Source organism: Opisthocomus hoazin, chromosome Z, assembly GCF_030867145.1.
Source record: "Opisthocomus hoazin isolate bOpiHoa1 chromosome Z, bOpiHoa1.hap1, whole genome shotgun sequence".
In the NCBI taxonomy this organism is placed as follows: domain Eukaryota; kingdom Metazoa; phylum Chordata; class Aves; order Opisthocomiformes; family Opisthocomidae; genus Opisthocomus; species Opisthocomus hoazin.
Genome location: NC_134454.1, coordinates 78669715 through 78695166, shown reverse-complemented (window position 1 = coordinate 78695166; position 25452 = coordinate 78669715). Strand labels below are relative to the sequence as shown.

General features: G+C 63.4%; 2 protein-coding genes across 11 annotated transcripts in view; both read left to right on the top strand.

Annotated features, from left to right (window-relative positions):
* Positions 1–7087, top strand: part of TLN1 (talin 1) — a 34437-nt gene extending 27350 nt beyond the window's left edge. For all 3 annotated transcript variants that reach the window (XM_075446978.1, XM_075446979.1, XM_075446977.1), the window contains 8 exons: positions 59–166; positions 3100–3205; positions 3347–3471; positions 3767–3892; positions 4036–4098; positions 4325–4507; positions 5181–5306; positions 5869–7087. In XM_075446978.1, the coding sequence (XP_075303093.1) occupies positions 59–166; positions 3100–3205; positions 3347–3471; positions 3767–3892; positions 4036–4098; positions 4325–4507; positions 5181–5306; positions 5869–6000 (969 nt within the window). In that variant the 3' untranslated portion in view covers positions 6001–7087. The remainder of the gene's footprint in view (positions 1–58; positions 167–3099; positions 3206–3346; positions 3472–3766; positions 3893–4035; positions 4099–4324; positions 4508–5180; positions 5307–5868) is intronic.
* Positions 7088–11154: 4067 nt separating this feature from the next.
* Positions 11155–25203, top strand: TPM2 (tropomyosin 2). 8 transcript variants are annotated; one of them, XM_075447162.1, is made up of 9 exons: positions 11155–11353; positions 12584–12709; positions 18928–19061; positions 20131–20248; positions 20385–20455; positions 20676–20751; positions 21411–21473; positions 21804–21873; positions 24899–25203. In XM_075447162.1, the coding sequence occupies exons 1-9, from the start codon at positions 11240–11242 to the stop codon at positions 24979–24981; spliced, it is 855 nt and encodes a 284-aa protein (XP_075303277.1). In that variant the 5' UTR covers positions 11155–11239; the 3' UTR covers positions 24982–25203. The 8 variants fall into 8 exon arrangements, with proteins under 8 accessions (XP_075303277.1, XP_075303275.1, XP_075303276.1 ...); XM_075447160.1 differs by lacking the exon at positions 20676–20751 and adding an exon at positions 21204–21279 and having other exon boundaries at positions 11158–11353; XM_075447161.1 differs by lacking the exon at positions 24899–25203 and adding an exon at positions 22185–22966 and having other exon boundaries at positions 11158–11353.
* Positions 25204–25452: the final 249 nt, after the last annotated feature.

Genomic DNA, 25452 nt, shown 5'->3' with positions numbered 1-25452 from the left:
GGTGCCGTCAGCGATGGCGCTGGGTGCGAACTGGGGCTTCCCTGTCTCCGTCTTTCAGGAAGCCGCGTACCACCCAGAAGTGGGGGGGGACGTGCGTCAGCGGGCACTGCGCTTCGGCAAGGAGTGCGCTGACGGCTATCTGGAGCTGCTGGAGCACGTGCTGGTGGTGAGTGTCCCCGGCCCGGTTCCCAGGGTGGGCAGGGGCTTGCCTGTGGGTGCTCCCCAAATCCCCAAGGTCCTCTGGGCTCCGCACCTCCCGCTGAGGTCTTTGCACAGCCCCCTCCACTGCCTGTGCCGGCACAGCACGTGGGCGATCCCCTGCCGTGGAAGCAGATGACAGAGAGATGAACAGGCTCGGAAGAAAGGTATTTGGCCAACAACAGACAGAGATTAACTGGCTGTAAACAGATGGAGGCTGGAAATTCGACAACATGGGAGCAAAATCCTGAAGTAGCTTCCAGTGAAAGTGGTGGGTGGGAGTGAGAGACTTCAGGCAGTGTGAAAAGAGAGCTTGTTAAGCTCGCAGCAGAGTGGGAGATGGGCAGTGCCCATGACAGCAGAGGTGATGACTGCAGGCACCAGCTGCACCCTTTTGATTGGGTCTTCCTCTGTCTGAGCCCCACTGAGGACTTCAGCTGGCTGCTTTAATTAGCAGTCCTACAAGATGAGCATAGTTTACAAGAAGCAAATTAGTACTGCAGAGTGAGGTCCTTCCAGCGGTTTGCATTCTTGGCAAGATTGCAAAGGTGGAGTTGAGGGCACTGGAAGGATGCACAGACCCAGCCCACAGATCTGCGAGAGCCCTCGAACCGGAGTCAAGACAAAGGTTGAGGGCGAGTCGGCTTTGTGGGAAGGTTTCACTGAGCTGGTTAGAAGGGCTTGGTGAGAGTGTGCTGTTCAGGCTCGCCGGATACTAGGTGGTGGAGCTCAGACTGTGGTTTCCTGCAGGGAAAGTGCCTTTAGGCAGAGGGTAACCAGCACTGACAGCGCAAAGAGGACGTGGGCAGGAATCAATGGCTAGAAATTGAAGCTGGACGGAGGGGAAGTCAAGGGGTGGTTCTATCCAAAGGAGGTAACCGCTGGGATACAGTTCCAAGGGGAACTTGGAGTTATCCATCCTGTGCATCTAGATCAAATGTCAGTCTGGAAGATGCTTCAGCCACACGTTAAGTCATGGCAGCCAAGGCTGGAGTGCTGAGGAGAAATTCTCTGGCTGACCTGTTGTTAACAGGTGATTGGGCTAATGACTTAGTATAGCAGTGCCCGAGGTCAGCCTACTTGCAGGAACATGCTATTCTGCTGGATTTTGGGTGTAACTGCCCAGCTGCTGTGCGACGTCTCTGGAGGATCATACCTTGGTACATCACATGAAATGTTCGCTGGAGGTGCATCTTAGCAAGCTTGTAGACTCCAGGCTGCCTTTGGCGGTGTTAAAACACGTTGTCAGAGCAGATAGAAGACTTAATAATGTGGTATTTAGTCCGGATGCGCTTATGAGGGCAAACCAGCCATCACTGCGTGCCATCGGCTCAGGGACTCCAAGCCACATGCAGGTCCGGTGACTTTGCTGGGATGGCCTCACACAAGTTCAGGATGAAGCCATGATGCCCCGCAGCTTCTGCAGCACTCTGGTTTGCAAAGGCAGGAATGAAGTTGGTGGGTCCCGTTTATCAGAGGCCAGCAGGTTCCTGGAGAGCTGCAAGCAGGAAGGATGTAGCAGAATGGGAGGGGAGATGGCGGACGCGATGCTGCCTCACTCCCCGGCAGCAACAAGTCTGTTGCTGTACGCTGGGTCCCTGTGGGAACCAGTGCCTTGCACCATGCGTGAACAGGCGTGGTTAGGGTTCAAGAAAGAGGGTTATTTGACTCGGGATGGAAAGCGTGGCTCCCAGCAGAGGAGTGGGAAAGCCTGCATATTTCACTGGGGAGGGGAAGGAATTTGAACCTCCACAGGGACTTGGTCTCTCCCTTCAAAAACAGAGAGATCCAGCGGCTGAAAACCGCAGTCAAGTGATTCAGGGTGGGAAGAAATAAAGGTGCAAAGGGGAAGCGAGGAGGAGAGCAGCTCCATGGCTGCTCTGGGTGTAGGTGGCTCCTCCGGCCGCGGGATCCTCCTCCCAGTGCCCTGGCCCTGCGAGGATGAAGTATGAGCTAATGATGGGAGTACAGCTCCCCACCCGGGACCTCTGATCCTTCGCTCCCACCTCTCCTCTTGGCTGCCCTTCACCCTCCACGGGAGAGCACCCACCTTCCCCTGCCCTCCCAGTGCCTGCTGACCTCAGCGCCCGCGTGTCCCGGCCGGGGCGTTCACTGCTTTCTTCTCTCTCTTCTCCCTCCCTCCTGTCAGCCGGTGAGTAAGGCGACGTTGGGGTGCCTGCTGGTGTCTAACCTCAGCATGAGCCTTGCTCACGGCGTGTCTGCGTGCCCAGCCCAGTGCTGGGGTGGCACTTGCGTGTGTCCAGAGGGACCCCAGGGTCCGTGTGTGTGCGTACGTACTCACACCCGCTCTAGCTGATGGGCAGCTCCCGCCTGTGCGGTGCGAGTCGGGACAGTGGTGAGCTCTGCTTGTGCGTACAGACCCTGTGTGTGTGCACACGTGTGTGCTGTGGTGTGTGCATGTGTCCCCCCTGACCCCGGTGAAGGACCCTCATGGCTCTGCCAGCTGCTTTGTCCCGGTGGGGCCAGCCTTCCTGGGCTGGGACGTGGTTCCAGGGTCCCCTGGCTTTGCCCAGCTTGTGTTTGCAGACAAATCTCCGAAGTGGGGATGGCGAGGGGGAAATGTTTCTGGAGCTTACAGTTCTTTGGAGGGGGGGAGAAATCCTGAAGAGGGTAGCTGCTGCGTGCAGCAAGGCTTGCGCTGAGGATCTTGTGTCTGCAAGATGTCCCAGAAGCTGTGGACGCAGCAGGGCTGAGGGGAAACTCATCCCGTCTGCAGGCAAGAGGAGGCCAGCCAAGGTCTCTCGAGAAAGCATCACAGACAACGCCTGATGTGTGCATATGTGAGGGGAGCTGGGGGATCCCACCCTCATTCCTTGGGGAGCGCACCCCAAACAGACCTATGAGGTCCCCCTTTCTCCCGTGCTTACATCTTCCCCACAGATCCTGCAGAAACCGACTCACGAGCTGAAGCAGCAGCTGGCCGGCTACTCCAAGCGCGTGGCCAGCTCCGTCACCGAGCTCATCCAGGCAGCCGAGGCCATGAAAGGTAAAGAAAGGTCCTGCTCAAAGGAGCAGGACCAAGGGCTGGGATTAGGGTGGAGAGCTCAGCAGCTGATGGAGGAGGTAGAGCAAGTCAGAAATCGGGCTGCACACGGGTCTGACCTGCCTCGCTTCCCGTGTTTTCTAGGGACCGAGTGGGTTGACCCAGAAGACCCCACTGTCATCGCTGAGAATGAGCTGCTGGGGGCAGCGGCTGCCATTGAGGCTGCAGCCAAAAAGCTGGAGCAGCTGAAACCAAGGGCCAAGCCCAAGGTAGTGGTGCTGAGCCCTGGCTGACCCCCATGCTCAGCTTGCACTGTGCTGGGGCTCTCCTGCCTGTGCTTCAGCCAGATGTGAAGCCCCATCTGGCAGCTCGTCCCACTTCCTGCGCTCCTGCTGCCTCCCACATCCCCAGCTGGACCTTCCTCGGGCAGCCCGTGCCCTCCTGCAACCCCACAGCCCTTAATCCGGCTCTGCGTGTGCGCCCTCAGCCCCCCGACATCATCCTGCTCTGCCCCATCTGTCCCAGCACCCCTGCCTGGGACTCACACCCCGCTTTTGCCCACAGCAAGCAGACGAGAGCCTGGACTTTGAGGAGCAGATCCTGGAAGCTGCCAAGTCCATAGCTGCAGCCACGAGTGCCCTGGTGAAGGCAGCCTCAGCAGCCCAGCGAGAATTAGTGGCTCAAGGAAAGGTAAGGCTGGAATAGGGAAAAATAGAAAAAAATGTGGGATTGTGGTGTGTTCTCCCTTCTCCCAGGGCTGCTTGCAGCCCTCGTGCCCTGTGGCAAGGGATGCACGGGGTGGTGAGGCTCACTCGTCCACTCCTTTCTTGCAGGTGGGCGCAATCCCCGCCAACGCAGTGGATGATGGACAGTGGTCCCAGGGACTCATTTCGGCCGTGAGTACCAAGGTCGTGCTCAAGGGGCAGGGGGAACCCTCCTCTTGGCTCCTGCTGCAATGGTGGGATTGCTCCGCCCTTGCACTTCTTGGTGGAAGAAGCATCCATGCTTCTTGCTGCCCCTCCCACCACCTGAGACATGGCATGGAAGCTGTTGCTGCCATCCCATGTTCCACCACGTCCTTGGGGCTCCCGTACCCCCCCCCAACAGCCTCTCTTGCCGCAGGCACGCATGGTGGCTGCTGCCACCAACAACCTGTGCGAAGCGGCCAACGCAGCGGTGCAGGGCCACGCCAGCGAGGAGAAGCTCATCTCGTCAGCCAAGCAGGTGGCTGCCTCCACGGCGCAGCTCCTGGTGGCCTGCAAGGTGAAGGCTGACCACGACTCGGAGGCCATGAAGCGTCTCCAGGTGAGTCCCAGGCTGCCCTGCCAGCCTCCGCTGCCTCTTCCCGGCTGCTCGAGGGGTGGGTGGGAGTGGGGTGAGGGCATGTGGGGGCTCCCCAGGGCTCACGGTCCCTGCCTGCGTGCCGTCATTGGGGACCTCACCGGGGCGCGGGCTCCAGGTCGCTTGGACTTCACTGCGTGCTGGGCATGTGGATGATGCTGGGCTGCTGAGCCTGGCGGCGTTCAGGGATGAGGAACTGGCACGGGAATGCCCAAAATGTGCGCACTGCATCCCTGGCATTCAAGAGGTTAATGCTTGGGGGGCGAGTTGTGTAGCACCCTGAATCCTCAGAGGCAGTGGCACACACGAGGTTAATGCCCGTGAGCTGGGGGGTTAGCACGGGGTCCCATCGCCCAGGGGCTGGGGAGGGTCAGCGAGGCTTCGCCCCAGTCCCTGCCCCGTGGATCTGACAGGAGACAGAGCCCGGCTGGGAGCAGCAGCGCCTGAAATGGTCATGAGCGGGTGGCAAGGCAGCGAGCCATGTAAAGGAATCCCTGCCTGCAGCTCCCAGCGCGCCTGGCTGCCTTCTCCGGCCTGCCAGCCTGTCCTGGGGCAGGGGTTCTCTCACAGCCCCCGGGCAGCCGTCGTGCCCTGGGGCTGGGACTTAGGCTGCTGCTCCGCTGCTTCCCCACCACAGGCCGCCGGCAACGCGGTGAAGAGAGCGTCGGACAATCTGGTGAAGGCGGCGCAGAAGGCAGCTGCTTTCCAGGACCACGACGAAACGGTGGTGGTGAAGGAGAAGATGGTCGGGGGAATTGCACAGGTGAGGAGCGGGGCCGCTGCGATGGGGCAGGGGTGGCTCCGGCTGCCACCACAACCTGTCTGTGCCTGTCTCGGAGGAGCGTGTCCTACCACCCACCAGCACCGGGCACGTCTCTGGAGAGCCTCGCAAAGCTGCTGCGGGTGCAGTTGAGCACTGTGGCTTCACTCTCGTCCTGCCACGCGTAGCAGTGGGCACAGGCAGTGATGGTGCACGCTCCCAGGAGTGTTAACTCCTCGGGGTGGTGCCCGCACCATCCCAGTGTCCGTGACACGTGTGAAGGGCTGAGCATCTGGTAAGGGATGAGAGCTGCTCCCTATGGGGTGCCCCAGCGCTGCCTCCTGGCCACAGGCTTGCAGCTGAGAACAGGGCGTGCGGGGCTGAGCCCCGGGAGCTGTGCTGCTCCTCGTTGTTTCTGGAGGACCGTGGTCCCACCGCCCGGGTCCGTGCCAGCCCAGGGAGGCTGCGGCTGTGACGGGGGAGAAGCAGCAGCCGGGGAGCCCGGCTCTGGGCTGAGCATCGCTGCGGCAGAGGCAGCCGTCACCCCAGGGCTCTCTCCCGGCAGATCATCGCCGCCCAGGAGGAGATGCTGCGCAAGGAGCGGGAGCTGGAGGAGGCGCGGAAGAAGCTGGCCATGATCCGGCAGCAGCAGTACAAGTTCCTGCCCTCGGAGCTGCGGGACGAGGAGCAGAACTGAGCCCCGCGCCCTCCCGCCGCTCACCGCACAGACTGCTGCCCGTCCGCCCGCTCCTATTTAAGATGACCCGCCTAGACCAGAGCTCTGCTCGCACCCAGAGCGCCGGGACTAACCCAGTTGCTGCTCCGAGCCGGTGCCGCACCAGCAGCTCCGCTTCGCTGCCCAGCCCCCCCTTCCCACACGCACCCCGGGCACGGCCAGAGCGCCCGGAGGGACCCGGCTGGAGTGGGAGCCGGGGCTGCACCCGGCGCTGGGCTCACCCACCAGCCTCAGGGTGCGGGGCTGGAGAGCTCTTCACTAAAGGGGATTTTGCCGCGTGCCTTCGTTGTTCCCACTCATGCTCCTTCTCTCCCCTCCACGCGGGAGGGGCAGAGACGGGTGGCTTGCCCTCTCCTGTACGAAGCAGTGCAGGGAGAAGCACGGGCCCTCGCTGAGCTCTTGCACAAAGCTGCCTTTCACCTCCAATGCCTTATCGCTGGCTGAGTCTTCCTCCTCCTTCTCTTCCTCTTCCTCCGCAGCTTCCCTGGGAGGCACTGAGCCCCCCCCCCCCTCGCTGTGAGCCTTTTCTTCAGCCTGGGCCCCTCTGGGGAGCGTCGGGGCTGGAATCCACAGTGCCTCTGCTCAGGATGGGGGGGGATGCGATGGGTTCACCCCTGGAGCTGCTCTTTGCCTTCCTGCGGGGCTTGCCCCCGCCTGTGGCCCCAGCCAGCTCTGCCCTGCTCCTTCTTCCCAAGTGCCTGCGTCGTTTTCCGAGATCCGCAGTATTTTTGTAACTTTTCCATTTCTCTTGTATTGAGCCTGCAGCTTTCGAAGTTCATTTATTCCCTGCCCCAGCTCGTGCCCTGCCTACTAACACCCAGCTCTCGCTGGGGTCCCGTGGCCCAGCATCCCACCCCTCCTCAGCTCCAGGACCCCCATCCCTCCCCCTTTGCACTCGCTGAGGCTTCTCTCACTATTTTGATACTTTAACCATCCCATGTTAAACATTGAAGGAAACCAGCTCCCCCCGAGGCTCCGAGGGGGGGTGGGGGATGCTGATGTCGCCTTGGAAAGAAGCGTTCATCAATAAAATCTGGTTTTCCTGCTTTCCTGCCGCCCGGGTATCAACGGGACCCCCCAGGAGAAAGGGAGGGGCGGGGGGGCCGTGTCCGCCTGCCCTCGCGGCAGGGGCAGAGGGGAGCGTAGCACGGGTGCTTATACAGCACGGAAAATATTTGAGGCACGTCCAGCCCCAGGCACCCGGCAGGCCAGACCCCCGCTGCCAGCCATGTGCCGGCCCTCGCAGGTGCTGCCGGGGGGCCAGCGCCGCGGGAGGGGGCCCTGGGGATTTTGTTGCTGGGGGATTTGGGATTCAGCGGCGGGGGGCAGCTGGGCTCCTGGCCCCATTCCTGCATCCAGCCAAAAATATCCGTGGATAGGGTGCTAGAGTGGTGCAGGTGGGGGTCCCACCGGTCACTGGTGGCCCACCGGTGGGTCAGCAGCAGCGCTTGGCGTGCTGTGGGTCCGGGAATGCGGCCGGAGCCCTCCCGGCTGCCGACGCTGAGCTCACGCCCCGAAATAGCCCCCCGGGTCCGACCTGTGCGGGCAGCAGCTGCCCCAAGCGTGTCCCCACCTGTTCCCACCCCGTCACTCAGCGGGGGTTCGGGGGGCCCGAGGGATGCTGCGGGGTGAGCGGGGACGCGGGCGCGCTGGCACACGTCCCCCATCTTCGGGACCCATCGCTGGCACCGCGAGCGTCGCGAGTGGCGAGGGCAGCGTCCCGCAGCATCCCGGCCGGAGACCCCCTGACCCCTTGCGGGCACAGCCCTGGGTGTCCGGAGGGGCTGTCGCCCCTGGGACGTTCGCCCCTGGCCGGGCTCCAAGGGTGGATTTGTGGCTCTCGCAGGCATCCCAGACCTCCCAGCTGTCCCCTGACATTCTGTGCTGGCCTGACCCAGCACCAGGCTCTCACCCAGGTACCGGACGGGCATGGGGCCCCAACTTGAGCGGCCAGCAAGGGCAGTGAGCAGGCACGGTGTGGCAGCGGCCCCGGCCTCATCCCGGCATCCCAGGGCCGAGGGCTCTCCGGCACCCCGGGCACGGGGCTGCGAGCGCACCCACTGCTGTGCCCCCGGGCTGGGGTACAGGCAAGGGGTGGTGGCACTAACACCGGGGGAGGGACATGGGGTGCGATTCGCCCCAGTCTCCTAAATCTCACCCGCCGGAGCAAGGGGTTATTCTGGCAGGCAGGTTTGGGCGAGCACACAGAGGGGCTCGGAGCTGGGACAACACAGCTGTGAGGCGCCAGCACCTCTGCAGGAACCTGAATCTGGCCAGGTTGGAGGTGAGCAGCGAAGCTGCAGCCTGACTTCTCAGGGAGCCCAGGGACTGGGGAGAGAATGCAGCGTGGATTGCAGCCAGGAAGCTACTTTAGATGGCAGGACAAGCTTTTTACCAGTGGAGCAGTCAGACCCTGGAGCAGGGTACAGAGGGGGGTCACCATCCTTGGAGACCTTATCCTGGGGTGAGGCCAGGCATGGGGCAGCAATGGGAGGAATGTACACCCACACCTTTCTGTACCCCCTTGTCCCAGCGGTCACCCTAGAGGACAGATTCGAGGGCAGACTCGTGGGCCTGGGCACCTGAACAGCCCCAGCTGTGCCAGTTGGACGTGGCCATGGTGCCTGGAGCAAAGGGGAGCAGGCAGTGAGGGGGAACCTTATCCTTCGGAGCAGTATTTGAGGGCCACAGTTCCTCTGGCCCTGCCTTGTCCTGCCTGGCCGCTCACACTGCGCACGTCATCGTCTTTATTCCAAGCACTGAGCCCATGAAGTTGCTCCAGGCTGAAGCATCTCGTGGAAAACCATCCATCCTTGCCCGGGAATGATGGGAGACGGATCTTCCCCCTCCCCTTGGAAGCCGTGTGCTGGCGGTTACTCACTCTCCTTGTCCAAATATGTGCCTAATTCATCAGTATTAATAGCTCCTCTCCAGAGTCCCGCAGCGGCTCTTCTGTTGCTTTCCCCATGGCGCCAGCAGCCCCTCGGTTCTCGGCTGCTCCTGTCCCTCCTACAACCCAGGGCAGAGGGCGCCTAGAAAGCCACTTTCTCCAGCTCTCAAAAACTTTTTGCTTCTCTCTGCTTGGAGCACCACTGCCAAAAAGTTGTGGCAGGCAAGAGCTGGATGTGGCCCCAAGGTAACGGGCTGGGGGACCCCGCACACTGCCCCTGTCCCCGTCCCATCCCAGCCTCCCCACGTGCCGCACGGCACTGCCGGCTCCTTCCAGCCCCCCCAGCCCAGAGCCCACCCTGCAGCTGGGAATGTGCCAGAAGCATTTACGAGCGTTATTAAAGCACGGGTTATTTTTGGAGGAGCCAGGATCTGAAGGGCTTACATTTTTTTGCCTGTGGAATACAGTTTATTTAGAGCAGAAAGATGGAGAGGGCGGCGGGCTGCCTGTGCGCCCCATGCCACCCTGAAATGCCACCCTATGTGCCGTGCACGTGCTTGAGGTCCCCGTGGGTGCCAGAGAGGATGGCACTGGGGTGCAATTCAGCAGGGAAGTGGGTGCCAGGGAGCCCGCACAGAGCTGGGGCCCTCCTGCCCCGCTGTGGTGCAGGAGCTGGATGAGAAGGTCAGGGGCTGGGCTTGCTTCTCTCCATGGGGATCTTCCTCACGTGGGCAGTGCCAGCCCATGGTGTCCCCAAGAGCAATCACAGCCCGTGGGTGTTCTCAGCTGCAGTCACAGCCCGTGGGTGTCCCTGAGCGCAATCACAGCCTGTGGGTGTCTGTGCAGCGCCAGCCTGTGACGTCCCCAATCACAATCACAGCTTATGGGTGTCTCCAGCTGCAGTCACAGCCCGTGGGCATCCCTGAGTGCAATCACAGCCTGAGTGTCCCCAGGACTTCAGTGGCAGCCCATGGGTCTCCCCAAGTGCCGTGCCAGGCCCCGAGGTGCCCCCAGGCCAGTGCCAGTGAGCACGGACCCTCTAGTAGTGACAGACAGTTCTGACCAGGGCAGAGGCAGGTCCCATGCCCTGGGTGTGGATGGCTGGTGGTGTCTCTGGGGCACAGCAACAGCACACTGCCAGCCCACGAGCTCCCCAAGCGCAGGGCCAGACACGGCGTGTTACCCACAGCAGTGAGGGACACAAGGGGTCCCCCTCCCCCCCAGCACCGCTGGAGAAGTGCCACCAGAAGTGCCCCTGTGCTAGGGCACTAGTGCCACTGGAGCACTGCGGCAGGGGCACTGGGGTGTCCCTAGTGCAATACCCCTGGGGTGTCCCTAGCACGGTGCCACTGGGGTGTCCTTCACACAGAGCCTCCAGGGTGTCCCCAGCACAGCGCCTCTGGGCTGTCTCTAGTCCAGTGCCCCCAGCATACCCCTAGAGTAGTGCCGCTGGGGTGTCCCTCACCAAGTGCCACCAGAGTATGCCTAGTGCAGAGCCCTTGGGCCTCCACAGCACAGTGACCCGGGGTACCCCTAGTTCATTGGCCTGGGGTGTCCCTCACCCAGTGCCACCGGGATGTCCCTGTTCCAGCGTGCCGGGGTACACCTAGCACAGTGCCACTGGGATGTCCCTCACCCAGTGCCACCAGTGTGTCCCTAGCATAGTGCCACCGGGATATCCCTAGTGCAGTGCCCTGGGGTGTCCCTCACACAGGGATGTCCCTCACCCGGTGCCACCGGTTTACCCCTACTGCAACATCCCAGGGCATCCCTCGCACAGCGATGTCCCTCACCCAGTGCTACCAGTGTGTCCCTAGTGTAGTGCCACCGGGATGCTCCTAGTGCAGTGCCCGGAGGTGTCCCTCGCACAGGGATGTCCCTCACCCGGTGCCACGAGGATGTCCCCCCACCCAGTGCCACCGGGGTACCCCTCCTGCGGTGCCCCGGGGTGTCCCTCGCACAGGGATGTCCCTCACCCTGTGCCACCAGGGTGTCTCTCGCCCGGTGCCCCCGGGGTACCCCCACAGCACTGCCCCGGGGTGTCCCTCGCCCGGTGCCGGACCGGGGGTGCCGCGGCCCACCCCCCTTCGCCCCCCCGCCCCGCTCGGTGCCGCGGCCGGTGGCGAGCCTGTCCCTAAAAGGTGCTGGCGGGCGGCGGGGGAGGTGCCGGGGCGGCCCGTCCCGTCGCGGCCCCTCCCCGGCTCTTAGGCGTCGCGGCGGGGCGGGGGGCGCAGTGCCGGTGCTCCCGCCGCCCCCGGTGCTCCCGCCGCCCCCGCCGCTCCCGCCGCCGCCCCGCGAACCGCCGCCGCCATGGAAGCCATCAAGAAGAAGATGCAGATGCTGAAACTGGACAAGGAGAACGCCATCGACCGCGCCGAGCAGGCGGAGGCCGACAAGAAGCAGGCGGAGGACCGCTGCAAGCAGGTGGGTGTCCCACCGACCCCCCCGGCATTGCCCGGGGATCCCCGCCTTAAGGGTCTCGAGCCTCGGGGACCCCATCCTCCTGGGTGTCCAGCCTGGGGACCCTCCACTCTAGGGGTGTCCAGCCCTGGGGACGCTGTCCGGCTGGGTGTCCAGCCTGGGGACCCTCCGCTCTAGGGGTGTCCAGCCCTGGGGACGCTGTCCAGCTGGGTGTCCAGCCTGGGGACCCTCCGCTTTAGGGGTGTCCAGCCCTGGGGACCCTCCGCTCTAGGGTTGTCCAGCCCCGGGCACCCCGTCCCACTGGGTGTCCAGCCTGGGAACCCTCCACTCTAGGTGTGTCCAGCCCCAGGGACCATGTCTGGCTGGGTGTCCAGCCTGGGGACCCTCCGCCCTAGGGATGCTGAGCCCTGGGGACCTCTCCATGCTGGGTGTCCAGTCTGGGGACCCTCTGCACTAGGTGTGTCCAGCCCTGGGGACCCTGTTCGGCTGGGTGTCCAGCCTGGGGACCCTCTGCCCTAGGGGTGCTGAGCCCTGGGGACCTCTCCATGCTGGGTGTCCAGCCTGTAGACCCTGGTCCTAGGGATGTCCTGCCCTGGGGGCCTTGTCCCACTGGGTGTCTGGCTTGCGGATCCTAGTTCTAGGGGCACCCAGCCCTTGAGATGTCACCCCACTGGGTCCCCATCCTCATGGACCTCACCCTGCTGGGTGCCTGTACCTGGGGACCTCCGCCTGCTGGGTGCCCATCCCTGGGGACCTCTCCCTGCTCAGTGCCTGTCCCCAGGGACCAGCGCTCCAGCCTGTTGCCACTGACCACTCTCATTAGTAACCCCAAACATGCATCATCTCGGTGGGACACCCCAGTGCCACCTCACTGTCCCTCTGCTGGGGAGACCCTTGGGACAGCCTACTTCCACCCCAGCCACCCGGAGATGGGGACCTTCTCAGTGCGCCCCAGAGCTGTGTCCTCAAGTTGGGACCTCTCCAGTCCCCTACACAGGGTGAGAGCCCACCACCCTCTTACCCCCACCAGGCTACGGGATGCTGGAGGCTGTTCCAGCCCTGGGGACCCAGGGCTCCCTGAGGACATGTGGCCCCAAAGTTGACAGAGGGAGCGTATCTGTGAGCTCCTGCTGTCCCCCAGCCTGGGTGTCCCCGGGAGGAGGATGGCCATCCCCCCCGACTCTTGTGGGCACTGCCATCCCCCCTGACCCCCGTCCTCCATCCCTTCCCCAGCTGGAGGAGGAACAGCAGGGCCTGCAGAAGAAGCTGAAGGGCACAGAGGATGAGGTGGAGAAGTACTCCGAGTCCGTCAAGGAGGCCCAGGAGAAGCTGGAGCAGGCGGAGAAGAAAGCTACAGACGTACGTAGGCATGCCAGCACCTCCTCCCCTGCGCGGGCGCCGGACCTCGGGGGGGTGAAGGAAGAGGGGGGCCTTATATGGAAAGTGTCCGTGGGGAAGACTGTCAGGATCCCATTCCTGCGACATTGACACTGAACCGGGCTGAGGTGCAGGGCAGGGACCGGACAGATCCTGCTCCGGGTGCAGGGACCAGGCCAGCTCCAGTCCTGCCTGGAGCTTCGTGGGCAGCCGCCTGCCTGGCTACCCAAAGCGAACGGGGACGAGTGTCCCGAGCCGTGTTGCCAGTCCCCAGGCACGTGCCTCTCCAGTGCTTGTAGCAAAAACTCCGCGGCGCTTGCTAGGAAAGCAAAAGAGTAGAGAAATGAAAAAAGCTCTTTCCCGTGGCCAGCTGCAGAGTGCGGGGCGCAAGGAAGGATGCTTGGGGTGTGTGAGGGGGAGCTTGATCGTTTTGGGGCCCAGTGTGATCGTTTTGGGGCCCACCCTGTACCCTAGGAAGGGCAAGGCCAGAAAGTTTTATTTATTGCTGTGACTGATGTTTCTCCTGGGAAATGGATCCCACCAGGGAGATGTTAGGAAGGTGTTGAAATTGGCTTGTGCCTGGCCAGGATGAAGGGTGCAACAGCTGTGTGCGGCCACAGAGCCGCTCGGGAACGGGTTATAACGACCTGCAGTGCCACACAGGGTATTTGACACCCTATAAATAAATTCTCCTTTTGATAGCCAGTCCTTCTTTGATGAAAACCAACCCTGGAAACTGGAGGAGAAGCTAAAGGGGAGCCGGCTGGAGCATGGCCAGCAGGGTACGGCCAGGCTTTTAAGGATTGAGGACAAAAAATTCAATCCCAGCTGGTTTATGGAGCTAAATGGGGGAGATGCGTCAAATCTCCGAGGTGGCCGCCAAGGACAGGGGTGAGCAGACAAGGACGAGCAGCGGCAGCACAAGTCCCCTCGGCGTCCCGGAACCCTCTGGGAGCAGCTGAGGGGCTCCCCAGCCTTGTTTGCTGACCCTATGGACCTGCCCCAGTTTGGTTAGATACTAAACCAAGTAGTTAAACCATTGAAAGTCCTCTGGAAGAGCACATTTACCCCGGCGTGGGGCAGGCGCTTAGAGCTGGGCGGGGCGGCTGCTGCGCGTAGCGGGGTCCGTACTGGTCTGACTGCATCCATGCTGGTGCAGGACAGGGCAAACTCGGTGTGGGGTCTGCCTGAGCGCACGTGGGGCATCCCCAGTGGGGGTCTCAGAGGAAGGGGCAAACGGTGGCACTGGGCAGAGGCCGGCCGTGGGGTGCGGAGGGGTTTGCTGCCGGCAGCGGGCTGTGCAGTGCCGTCCTGGGCAGGGAGGGCGTGCGTCCCTGCTCTCGGCCACAGCAGCTCGGCCAGTCTGCGGGCTTCGGCACAGAGAGTCCCAAGCCAGCAGATGTTGGGGACAGGAGCCACCAAACCATCCAGGGAAGGGGTAGAGAGGGAAGTGTGATGAAGGAGCGGCGTCCGGGAGGGTAGGCTGGCTGAGGCGGGTGCCACAGGCAGGTCTGGGAGACCATCACCAGCGCAGACGGCCCGGGTCCATGCCGAAACCTGGACAGGCTGCTGCGTGTGCAGGGCTCTGGGAGTCACCGGGTCCCCGCGCCAGGGACCCGAATGTGCTGACAGCACTAAGTGCCGGGGCTGGTGTCACCTCCTCCCTGGGGCAAAGCGCAGCGTGGCTCCCATTTCCAGCGGAGGAGGCACAGGGTAGACCCCCGCAGCCCACCTGCCTGCCTCCCCGGGGACCCCCATATCCCCCTTGGCTGCCAGGACAGCAAGTGCCTGTGAGTATGGACCATCCCTCTGCCAGCCCAGGGCCCATCACAGCGAGCCAGGCAGGCTCCTGCTCTCTGCAAAAATGTGAACAAATGCCTTAAAAGAAGACGTGTCCCCCTGCTCCGGCGCTGCCCTGCCTCCGCCACTGGACAGCAGCGCACAAAGCCCGTGGGACTGCACGAAGGGGTGCAAATGCGACCCCTTGGGCACTTGGAGGGGGGTCCGACGGCGGCATGGACCAAAGACCCCTCGACCCCTGATCAGCAGCCCTTTCCGAGCAGCTCTGTGAGGCCACCGTGGCCCCACCATCTCTTGTCCCCCGGAGGGACAGCCCACGGTGCTCTGGGTGGGATGCGGGCAGGGTCTGCTGGGCACAGCGCAGCCGGGCCAGCAGGTTTAGCCAGAGCAGCCCCCTCCAGCCCCCCGTGTCCCCGGTTGGTGGCCCTGTCCCCAGCCACCCCAGTGGGACCCGGGCAAACTCTGCTGTTCCCAGGCCTTGATCCCAAAAGCTTCGCCCTGAGTTCCCGCCCCGGTTGCTCTCCCCGGCCGAGACTTTGCTCTTATTTGGCGATTCCCAGAGCCGGTGGGAGGGAACGGGGTTCTGCTGGGAAGTGACTGCATCCCTGGGTGGGGCCAGAGCAGGAGGCACCCATCCTGGCCACCACAGGAGTGGGGTGAATATCCCCCAAAACTGACCCCCAGCCAGCCCCCCACCTGCCTGCAGCCAGCTCACCCCCGCCCCATGGCTGCCGGGGACCCCCATTCTTGCACCCGGCCCCGTGCGCGGGACTGGAGCGCTCCCAGCACCCAGGCATCGGGGCTGGGAGCGGGGCAGGATCGTCCGGGACCGAAGCCAAGCCCAAGGCCATGTGCTCCCAGGGGACCCGCGGCGCCGCCTCTTCCGCCAGCGCTTGGCAGGGGGACGTGGGGCTGCCGGGCTCTGCCGGCGGGGTGGCTGGGTGCCCCCCAGGACCCCTGGCCCCAGAGCTGAGGGCAGCCATTGGGGTCCAGCGGAGGGCTACAAGGATGATGAGGGGACTGGAGCATCTGTCCTACGAGGAAAGGCTGAGGGAGCTGGGCTTGTTCAGCCTGAAGAAGAGAAGGCTGAGAGGGGACCTTAGAAATGCTTATAAATATCTGAAGGGTGGGTGTCAGGAGGATGGGGCCAGACTCTTTCCAGTGGTGCCCAGCGACAGGACAAGGGGCAATGGGCACAAATTGAAGCAGAGGAAGTTCCGTCTGAACATGAGGAAGAACTTCTTCCCTCTGAGGGTGACGGAGCCCTGGCACAGGCTGCCCAGGGAGGTTGTGGAGTCTCCTTCTCTGGAGATATTCAAGACCCGCCTGGACAAGGTCCTGTGCAGCCTGGTGTAGGTGACTGCTTCGGCACGGGGGTTGGACTAGATGACCCACAGAGGTCCCTTCCAACCCTGAACATTCTGTGATTCTGTGATTCTGTGACCCACCAGGCAGAGCCCCGGGGGCAGCTGGGGGGTGCAGGGGGCTCCGTGGGCCCCTCGGGTCAGGGGCCAGGCCCTTGCTTGGCGGAGCAGATGCTGAGGGGCTGCCGGGGACATGGCTGTGCCCGGGGGCTCCAGCCCCGGGAGGCTGCCCAGGAGTGGGCTCTGACCCGTCTGCCCCACGCCATGGGAAAAAGCCCACGACCCCCCCTCAGCTCTGCAGCAGGCGGCGGGGGGGGCAGAGTTTGGGGAGCACCCATGCGTACACCGCTCCTGTGCCTCTGCGGGCGTGCAGGGGCCGGGCTCCGGCCCCCCAGACCCCCCGGGACCCTTTTTCCCGGGGGAAGCGGACTCCCTGCGCTCCTCCCCAACGCTTTTGGGTGCATCCCCGCCCGGGGGCAGCCGGCGGCCCGCGTCGGGCGGCGGCGGCGGCAGCAGCAGGAGGAGGAGGAGGAGGAGGAGGAGGAGGAGCAGGAAGGGATGGAGGCAGGGCGGGCGGCGGGAGCGGCCGCTGCCTGAGCGCTTCCTGCCCGAGCCGGGCGGATCCCACAAAGGGCTCGGCGCCGCGGCCTCCCCCCCTCCCCAGCCCCGACCACCACCCCCCCTCCCCGCCATGGCCGGCACCAGCTCCATCGACGCCGTCAAGAAGAAGATCCAGAGCCTTCAGCAGGTGGCCGACGAGGCGGAGGAGCGCGCCGAGCACCTGCAGCGGGAGGCCGATGCCGAGCGCCAGGCCCGGGAGCGGGTAAGGGGCCGGGGGGGGGAGTGGGGGAGCAGCGAGCGGCGGGGCCGGCAGCCCCCCCACCCCCACCCCGCCGGGGATGCCCCACCGGGTCTGCCGGCATCATTCCCCGCAGGACGGAGCCGGTAGCCGCGCTGGCTGCCCCCCCCCCCTTCCTCCCCGGGGGGAGCTCGGCTGCTGGGCAGAGCCCCCGGGGCGGGGGGCTTCGGGCTGCCTCCTGCTGCCTCCTCCTCCGAGGGATGCTCGGTGCGGCGGGGCTCCGAGGAGGTCCCTTCCAACCCCGAGCATTCGGTGGGTCTGTGATTCCGCCGTGGCTCTGCTTGGGGTCGGACAGATCCTGGGAAAGGATCCCCTCCCTCGACCGAAAACCCCACGCCCGGGCTCTGGTCTGGCTCCCTGCGGGCTCTGCGGTCCGGGCCGCAGCGGTCACAGAGCCCTCGGCTCTCCGGCGCGTCCCTTCGCGGGGACAAGGCGTCCCTTCGCGCTGCCACAGGCCGGCGTTTCCACCCTGGCAGCGGGACAGCGTCTTCAAGCTGCACCTTGTTCCTCGTTCGGCTTTTTTATTGTTATCGGGGCCTGGGGTTTTTTTTCTTTCTTTTTTCCTGTGCCCACCGCTTCGACATCCTCGCCATATCGGGAGCGGCAGAGCTGGGCGCGGTACCCGGGCCGTTGTCACTCGGCTGCGTGCGGAGGAAATGGCCCCTTCCTGCAGCCGCAGATCGGGTTCCCCGGTCACCGGGAGCTGCCAGAGAGCTCATGTTCCCAAGCGTCCATCCGGGCAGCTCTGACCCGCTTCGGGGGTGATTCCCCGGGAGGAAAGCTCCCAACGAGGTGAGGCGGATGCTGCCGAGCATCGCCCCGTGGGGGCAAGCCCCGGCCCCCCGTTGGGTGGTCTGGCTGGGGACGAGCTCTCCGTGATCCTGTAAAAAGGGTGTTCACAGGGCGGAGGTGGCTGTTGTGCCAGCTGTGGGGATGGCCGCCCCGCTCGGAGAGGTGCTGGCTGCGCCTGTCCCCACCCTGCCAGCTTGCCACGGGGGACTGCGGGTGCTCACGGGGCACGCACGGTCCCCCTGCTTGGCCAGTGTCCCTCAGGGCATTCCCAGTGCCAGGCACTGCAGCTGGCCAGTGAATAAGCAGGAGACGTTGTCCCCCCGGTTGGTGCACGCCTGCCTGCGTCTTGGTGCACAGGGCCACTTACCAGCGGTGAGGTCTCATCGCCACCCGTCGCTCTGCACCCGGGGTTGGCGTTGCCCGCAGCTGCCCGGGTGGGAGCGGGGCCGGGAGCTGCTGAGGCAGCGTTTCCCACCGGTGGCGATGGACCAGGAGGCCTTTACCAAATGGAAAGAGTGCGAGGGCAGGCGTCGAGGGGCTGGCAGGGGGCCAGGGCCACTGCTCCCGGCCGGCCCCAGCTCCCGTCCTCGCCCGTGGGGAGCCTGGGAAAGCTGGGGGCCCTGGTCCCGCAGGCTGCGGCCGCCATGCCACTGAGGGCGACTGGCTCCATTGCCCCCGGCACGGCGCTGTGCATCATCCGAGGGGACCACGCTCAGCTTCGGGCTGCCCCGTCGCACAGGGCCAGGGGGTTCCCTCAGGAGAGGCTCCCGGCTCGCTCCGCCGCCTCCGTAAACAGGAAATCCACAAGCGGCTCCGATCTCCTTTTTGGGAGCGAAGACCCACAGGGCATTCCTCCCCCTTTACTCACTGCTCTGCAAACCCCAAATACCATCCCCGTGACGGCATGGCTGCTCCGGCCACCCTGCCCTGGCGAACGCACCGCGTTCCTCTCCGGGGCTGGAGCTGGAGGTGTGAGGATGCAGTGGAGGGGCTGCACGGGCCGAGCTCTGGTTGCGTGGCCGGGAGGAGTCAGCATCAAACAGGGCGCTCGGAGTGGAGAAAACTCCGTTGTCCCTGTAGAAAGGCAAGGGGATGCGTGGTCAGGCATCCCATTCCAGCGAGCACTGCCTTGTTGCACAGTGCCAAGGGGTGTTCTGGATAACGAATGCAGGAGGAACCGCTGAAAATTATATATTTTTATATATATAAAATACATAAATATAAATATAAAATATATATAAATATTATAAATAATATATTTATATATAAAAATAATATATTATTTTAATATATATTATACACATATATACACATTTATATTTTTATATATGTGTGTATATATATATATGAGACATGGGGTGACCAAGGGGTTTCTGCTCCCCCAGGCTGAGGCTGAAGTGGCTTCCCTGAACCGCCGTATCCAGCTGGTGGAGGAAGAGTTGGACCGAGCCCAGGAGCGCCTGGCCACCGCCCTGCAGAAGCTGGAGGAGGCTGAGAAGGCGGCTGATGAGAGCGAGAGGTGTGATGGGAAGGGACAGCGTGGGTGGCATCGGGTCACCATGGATTGGAGGCAGCCCCCTTGGTTTCACAGTGGGGTGCCTCTGAAGTGACCTTATGGGGTTTGTGTTGGTTTTCCTGCCGATTCTGAAGGGAGAGAGCAAAGTCACAATGCTGAGAAGTTCCCCAGATACAGGCATTCTTAAAAAGGTTTTGAAATTTCCAGGGCACCCATGAAATCCTGAAAAATTTTCTCTAGTGTTCACACCAATATCAGGCTGTAACCAAATCTAGAGAGTGCTTGGAGCCTGTTTTCTGCCCCAGAGCCTTCTACGCTCAAGGGCTGAACAACAGACCGGGAGGGGGCATCTGTGCCTGGGAAACAAGGTCAGATTTTGAGAACGAACCAGCCCCATTCAAAACCACGACCGTGCGAAATGTGTTGCCCCATCCTTGCAGCAAGCAGGTTTCCCCGGCAGGAGCCATGCAGGTGAGGGCACTCAGGTTGTACGGGAATGCCCAGACATGTCACGGCGTTCCTGGCCTGTGAGCTCTTCCTCCCATTGGCAAAGACCAGTTTGAGCAATAGCATCTGAACGAGAGGAGAAGAGTCTCCAGGAGTCCCTGCCGCTGATGTTCAGTGACCCCGTGCTTGTGAGCGTCATCCCTGGGTGGGAAAGGACTTCACCGTGCATTGTTTTCTAGCATTTTGTAAAGGTTGCTGCACGGGCTGAGCTCTGGTTGCTCAGAGCTGCTTTTGTGAAGGTTGCAGCTGTATCATCCTGGCCTGCACACATTCCCCCCCACCAGGTGATGGGTTCAGGACCTGCCTGGTTGAGAGGCACCATAGCCACAACTTCTCGCTCTGGAACATGGTCCTGGGGCCAGCTCCACTGTTTCAGTTATGCGCAGGAGCATCCTTGGGGTACCACTGGTGTGACCCTACTGCGTGGGGTGGCCAGTGAGTGGCAGAATCCCTGGGTGATGTCCCACATCTCTGGAGCTGGTGGATGGGTACAGTGGGTAGGCAGGAGGTGCAGGTGCCACCTCAACCCACGGCAGTAACACCTTCTGGCTTGGGCTCTCCTCAGAGGCATGAAGGTCATCGAAAACAGGGCCATGAAGGATGAGGAGAAGATGGAACTCCAGGAAATGCAGCTGAAGGAGGCGAAGCACATAGCGGAGGAGGCTGACCGCAAATACGAGGAGGTGCGTGCCCACACCCTCATGCCCCCTTCCCCCAGTCCCGAACCCCCGGCAGCACCCGGGGCCGCCTCCTCGCAGCCCTGTGCCCCTAGCCAGGGCAGGCGTGGGGCCAACACGTGCCTCTCGCTGCCATCGACAGGTTGCCCGCAAGCTGGTCGTCCTTGAGGGAGAGCTGGAGCGCTCAGAGGAGAGGGCAGAGGTGGCGGAGAGGTGAGCGGGGCTCCTGGCGGGCAGCGCGCGGGGGTCCCACGCAGCTCTTGCCCCAAATCTCTGGCAGCCGTGGGGACGGGGATGTCCCTCCGTGGGAGCGGCAGGGTCTGCCGTGGGGGTGGTCCCTGGGCTCGCAGGCTGGGGGCCGGGGGATGCCAGCAGCACATCCTTGACCCTGTTCTCTGCTGTCCCCCCCCGGGGTGCCCTCCCGCCACCCCAGCCGAGTGAGACAGTTGGAAGAAGAGCTGCGGACCATGGACCAGACTCTCAAATCCCTCATTGCCTCAGAGGAAGAGGTACTGGCTCAGGGGCGTGGGGCGATGTGCAGCAGCCCCCCTTTCTCTGTCGCTGTCTCTTGAACCGTTCCAGCCACCTCTCTCCTCTCCGCACCGCTGCCTCCACCACCGACCTCCCCTCGCCTCCCGCTCCGGCGGGCGCAGGCTGGGCACGCTCCTCCGTCCCTCCGTGCCTGCTCTCCTGCTCGGTGGGGCCAGCAGGAGCCCGGCCGACAGTGATGCACGGGGCGTCCGTGCGAGGAGGCACGAGGAACGGATGAACGGATGCGTCCCGGCAGCTCCCGCTCGCAGCGGCTCTGCTCCTTCTCCACCTGCGCTGAGTTTTCTCCTCTCTCAACTTGTTCTTTCTCTTTGTTCCCTCCTTCCCCACACCTGCTCTTTCTGCTCCCCCCAACCCTCTCCTGCCCCCCTGGCCCCGTTCCCCCTCCTGGCGGCCCCTGCTTGGGATGTAGTAAATGTGGTGACCTAGAGGAGGAGCTGAAAATTGTCACCAACAACTTGAAGTCCCTGGAGGCCCAGGCTGACAAGGTAGGACCTGGCAGAGGTGCTGGGGCTGGGCAGAGTGTGTGGGGTTTGGGGGTGCTGGGGTCTCCTGCTGGGGTGAAGGACGGCCGGAGGTGTCCCATGGGGCTCACGGGTGCCTGTCTCTGTCTCTGCAGTATTCCACCAAGGAGGACAAGTACGAGGAGGAAATCAAGCTTCTAGGGGAAAAACTGAAGGAGGTAAGGGGTGCAGGGCCGGCACTGCATCGGTGCAGGTCAAAGTTTGCCATCCCCTGTGGGATTTGACCTCGTTATGCCCGCGTCCTCTCACCCTTCCCCAAATTGCAGCCCCGCAGCATGGCAGATGCCTGGGTCTGGGATGCCCCCTGATCAGCCTGCCCTGGTTTAGGGTGTGGGGGTCCGTGGGGCCCTTGTCCGTTGCCTTTCCCAGGGGAGTGCTCATGGAGAAGGGTACCAGGGATGCAGATGGGGCAGATTTGGGGTGTGGTGCAGCCTGCACCGCCCCTGTCATGCCCTGCAGCTCACCCTCCCCGCGCTGTCCTCCCGCAGGCTGAGACCCGGGCAGAGTTTGCAGAGAGGTCCGTGGCGAAGCTGGAGAAAACCATCGATGATCTAGAAGGTAAAATGTCCCTGCCGGCCCCATGTCCCTCTCCCCACGGGAGCGCTTACTGGGACGTGACCCCGGCAGGGCCGGACAGGGCTTGGCCAGGGTGAGGGAGGGGTGGGCAGTGGTCCCAGGAGGGGGGAGGCTGGATGCTGCCAGGGTCTGGGCTTTGCCCTCGGGTGGGGAATAGGGTCGTATCCACGCCGCCTGTGCCCACACGCTCCTGCTGCCCTTGGCTCCCCCGCTCACAGCCACTCTCTCTCTCTCTGCTGCCCACCCCCTGTCCTGCTCCACCGCCTGCCCCCTGCCCGCCCCCCCACCTGCAGATGAAGTGTATGCGCAGAAGATGAAGTACAAAGCCATCAGCGAGGAGCTGGACAATGCACTTAACGACATCACCTCCCTCTGAGCCCCCCCGCCGGGCACCAGCGCTGCACCCCCCGCCTGCCTCTCCCCTCCCCAGCTCGGCCACTTGCCTGCCCGGCCGTCCCACCGCTCTCCCTGCCCGCTCTGTCCTCCTCTGTCCTTCCTCGCCCATGCCCGTCTGCCCGCTCCTTTGGGATGGGAGCTGGCCTGGGGCGTTTCCCCAGTACCCCTCTTTGGGGGTAGACGAGGTGTAGATGCTTAGGGGTGTTTGGCAGGGCAGGGGAGCGGCCCCTGGGACCCCTGCGCCCTGGGCAGTGGCTGTGTGGCTGCAGGTCCGTGCCCCAGCATCACCCGGTGGGGAACAGGGCTGTGCCCGGGAGCCCTTCGCTCCACCAGCTCCCTCCTCGGCTCCCCAGCAGCACAAGCACCGGCAGCCCCGCAGCTCCGGCGCTGGGGGCGACCACCTGCCCCCCATATACCCCCCAGCAAAGACCCTGGTGCTGTTTGCTGGGCCCAGGGTTGGGAGGACCCTCACGGGGGAAGCAGCACCTCCACCGCCAAAGCTCGGGCCCGGGGGATGGAGGGGGAAGCAGGCAGGCAGCCCCCAGACCCCCGGCTCCTTCCTCACCCCTGCTTCCCTTCTGTCCGTTGCACATCGCTCTTCAGTTTGCATTTCATGACTTTTCTTTTATGTTCTGTCCCTCTGGGTTACTGAGTTGGTCTCAATAAAGCGTTTTCTTTCCTTGGTTTCTCCTTTATTTTCTTCATGCCGCTCTGTCCCTCACCTCCTGCCTGTCTCACGCGGGTGCCAGCAGTGGGGTGGTAGGAGGTGGCTGCAGGACTCTCGGGACCCTCGGCTGAGCCCCAAGCAGCTCCTGCGCTGCCAGGCTGAGCAGGACGGGGCCCTTTGTGCCTCGACCCCAGGAACGACCCCTGCCACCCCCCTGGCTCTCATGCACAGCTTTCCTCATCTCGTGCCATCTTCTCCATGACTCTTTTGGCCTGAAACAGCAGGGTTAGACCTGGTCCTGTCCATTCCCCATCCCCACTGCCAGACACTGCCTGCAAGCAGTGGTCTCGGCCCTGGCATCTCTCCTGCATCGCCCTCCCCGGACAAAGGGGCTAACCCTACCCTTCAGCAGCGATCCCTAAATGGGTTCCTGATCATCCTCCTCCTCCTCCTTCCTCAGCACCTGCCCCAGAACCCAGTTCCCAAATTGATGGACCCACAACCCAGTCCCTGCCCTGGGACCGGCTGCCTCCTCCTGCCCATCCAGCTCGTCCCCGCTGCTGGCTGGGTGGCTGCGGGATTTCCAGCGAGGGCTTTGGGGAACGCTGTCTCTTTTCGCTAACTCGCCTTTCTCTCTCTCTTTTCCCTCTGCTGCATGGACATCTCCATTGTCTCTAGAGCGCTCCCGGCAGGAGGCCGAGAGAAACCGTGTTCTCACTAACGAGCTGCGGGTCATCCTTAACGAACTCAACAACTGAGCTGCCGAGAGCTCCCGGCCCCAGCCCAGCCTCCCTGCCCCATTTTGGCCAGGCTGGCTGGGGGCTGGGAGCCCCTACCCGCTCCCCGCTGGGGCTAGGCGGGGTGTGGAGCCTTGGCTTTTCCCCCGGGGGTAACCACCTGCTTGGGGGGGGACAGGGAGCCGTCTGGAGCTGGTCGGTTTTTCCTGGGGGAGGAATGAGGGTTTTTGTGATGTCCCAGGATGCTCACACAGTAATGGCTGTCCCCCGGCATCGGCCTGGCCCTGCCGGGGAGGGATGCGGTCGTTTGGATCGCTGCCTTCCTCTCCTTATCCCAGGAATCAGCGGCCAGCCTCTTCCTGCTCGCTCTGGTCACCCCAAACTGCAGGGAGGATCCCCTTGGAACGGGGTCCCTGCAGGGTACTGGGAGGGCTGGGATAGGAGCTGGGGACCTGGCAGCACCTGCTGCCCCAAAGTTGGGGCAGGGGACAGGGAAGAGCCTAGCAGGGAGCGGTGGGAGATGCGGCTGGCTGGGCAGAGCTCTTGTCCCATCCCCGTCTCTAGAGGGAATGAGGATGCCATTTGGAAGCGAACACCGGAGGAAGCTGCCTTGGCACTGGGCTGCCTGGCAGAGCTTATCCCTGCAGCCCTGATAGCTCTGCTCCTTCTCTCTCTGCTGTCCTCTCTTCCCACCCTCCTGGACTGCTGTCTCACTCCTTTTCTTCACGGAGCACCACTGTGTCACGAAGCAGGCACTGCCTCTCCTCTTTCGCTGGCCAAGGGTATATGGACGTGCCCACAGCCAGCCGGTGGTGATGGCCCGGGGCAGGACATGCTGGTGGCTGGCCAGGGAGCGGCACCCACCAGCAGCACCTGTGCTGCGGAGGGCCTGGCTGCGGGCAACGGGGCACCAGAGCAGGATGGAAATGCTGAAGAGCGGGGATTGCCTGTCACCAGTGACCGGCCCGGCTGGCCTGGCCGCCCCGGCAGGTCCCGGAGCAGCTGGGCTTGTCCCTGCCGGCAGTGGGGCTGCTTGCGTGGGCTGTGCTCCGCGGGGACGCCCTGCTCGGCTGGAGGCTGGTGCTGTACTGAAACGTCCATCTGTGTGCGTGTGTCTGTGCTCGGTGTGGTGTGCGTGGGTCCGGCTGCGCCTGGGTACGCTTGGGCTGTGTCTGCGTGCGTGGCTGGGTGTCCCTTGTATCCGCAGAGAGTCTGGCCAGTGCCAAAGAGGAGAACGTGGGCATCCACCAGGTCCTGGACCAGACCTTGTTGGAGCTGAACAACCTCTGAGCTGCCCCGGGGAGCCCCCGTCCCTCTTCCCTACCCCACACGTGCACCCCACTGGCACGCTCGGGACGTCATCAGCTGAACTGCGTCTTGGCCAAATCCACACATCCATTGAGAAGGGAAGCCCTGCAGCCTGACACCGTGGCTCGGGGGCGTCTTGTCTGTGCACAGCCTGACCGGCTCTGTCCTGTCTTCATGTCCAAATATTAAAGCAGTTTGACAAGATGGATGGCCGAGCTTGGTCCTTTGTGGGTGGATGCAGCCTCTGGGAGATGTGGTGGGGGTCTCCCTGCTCAGTTCGCGCAAGGAGGCTCGCAGGAGCTTGGGTCCAGGGTGGGTGTGACCGGCGTAAGGATGTCCTCTGCAGCCATGGAGGCTAGGAACAGTAACACACACGGTTTGCGCTGCGTTCCCTCATCTCTGCTGCTTCCTTGGGATGCACAGGAAACCTCCACATCTCAGGCTCAGTCCAAA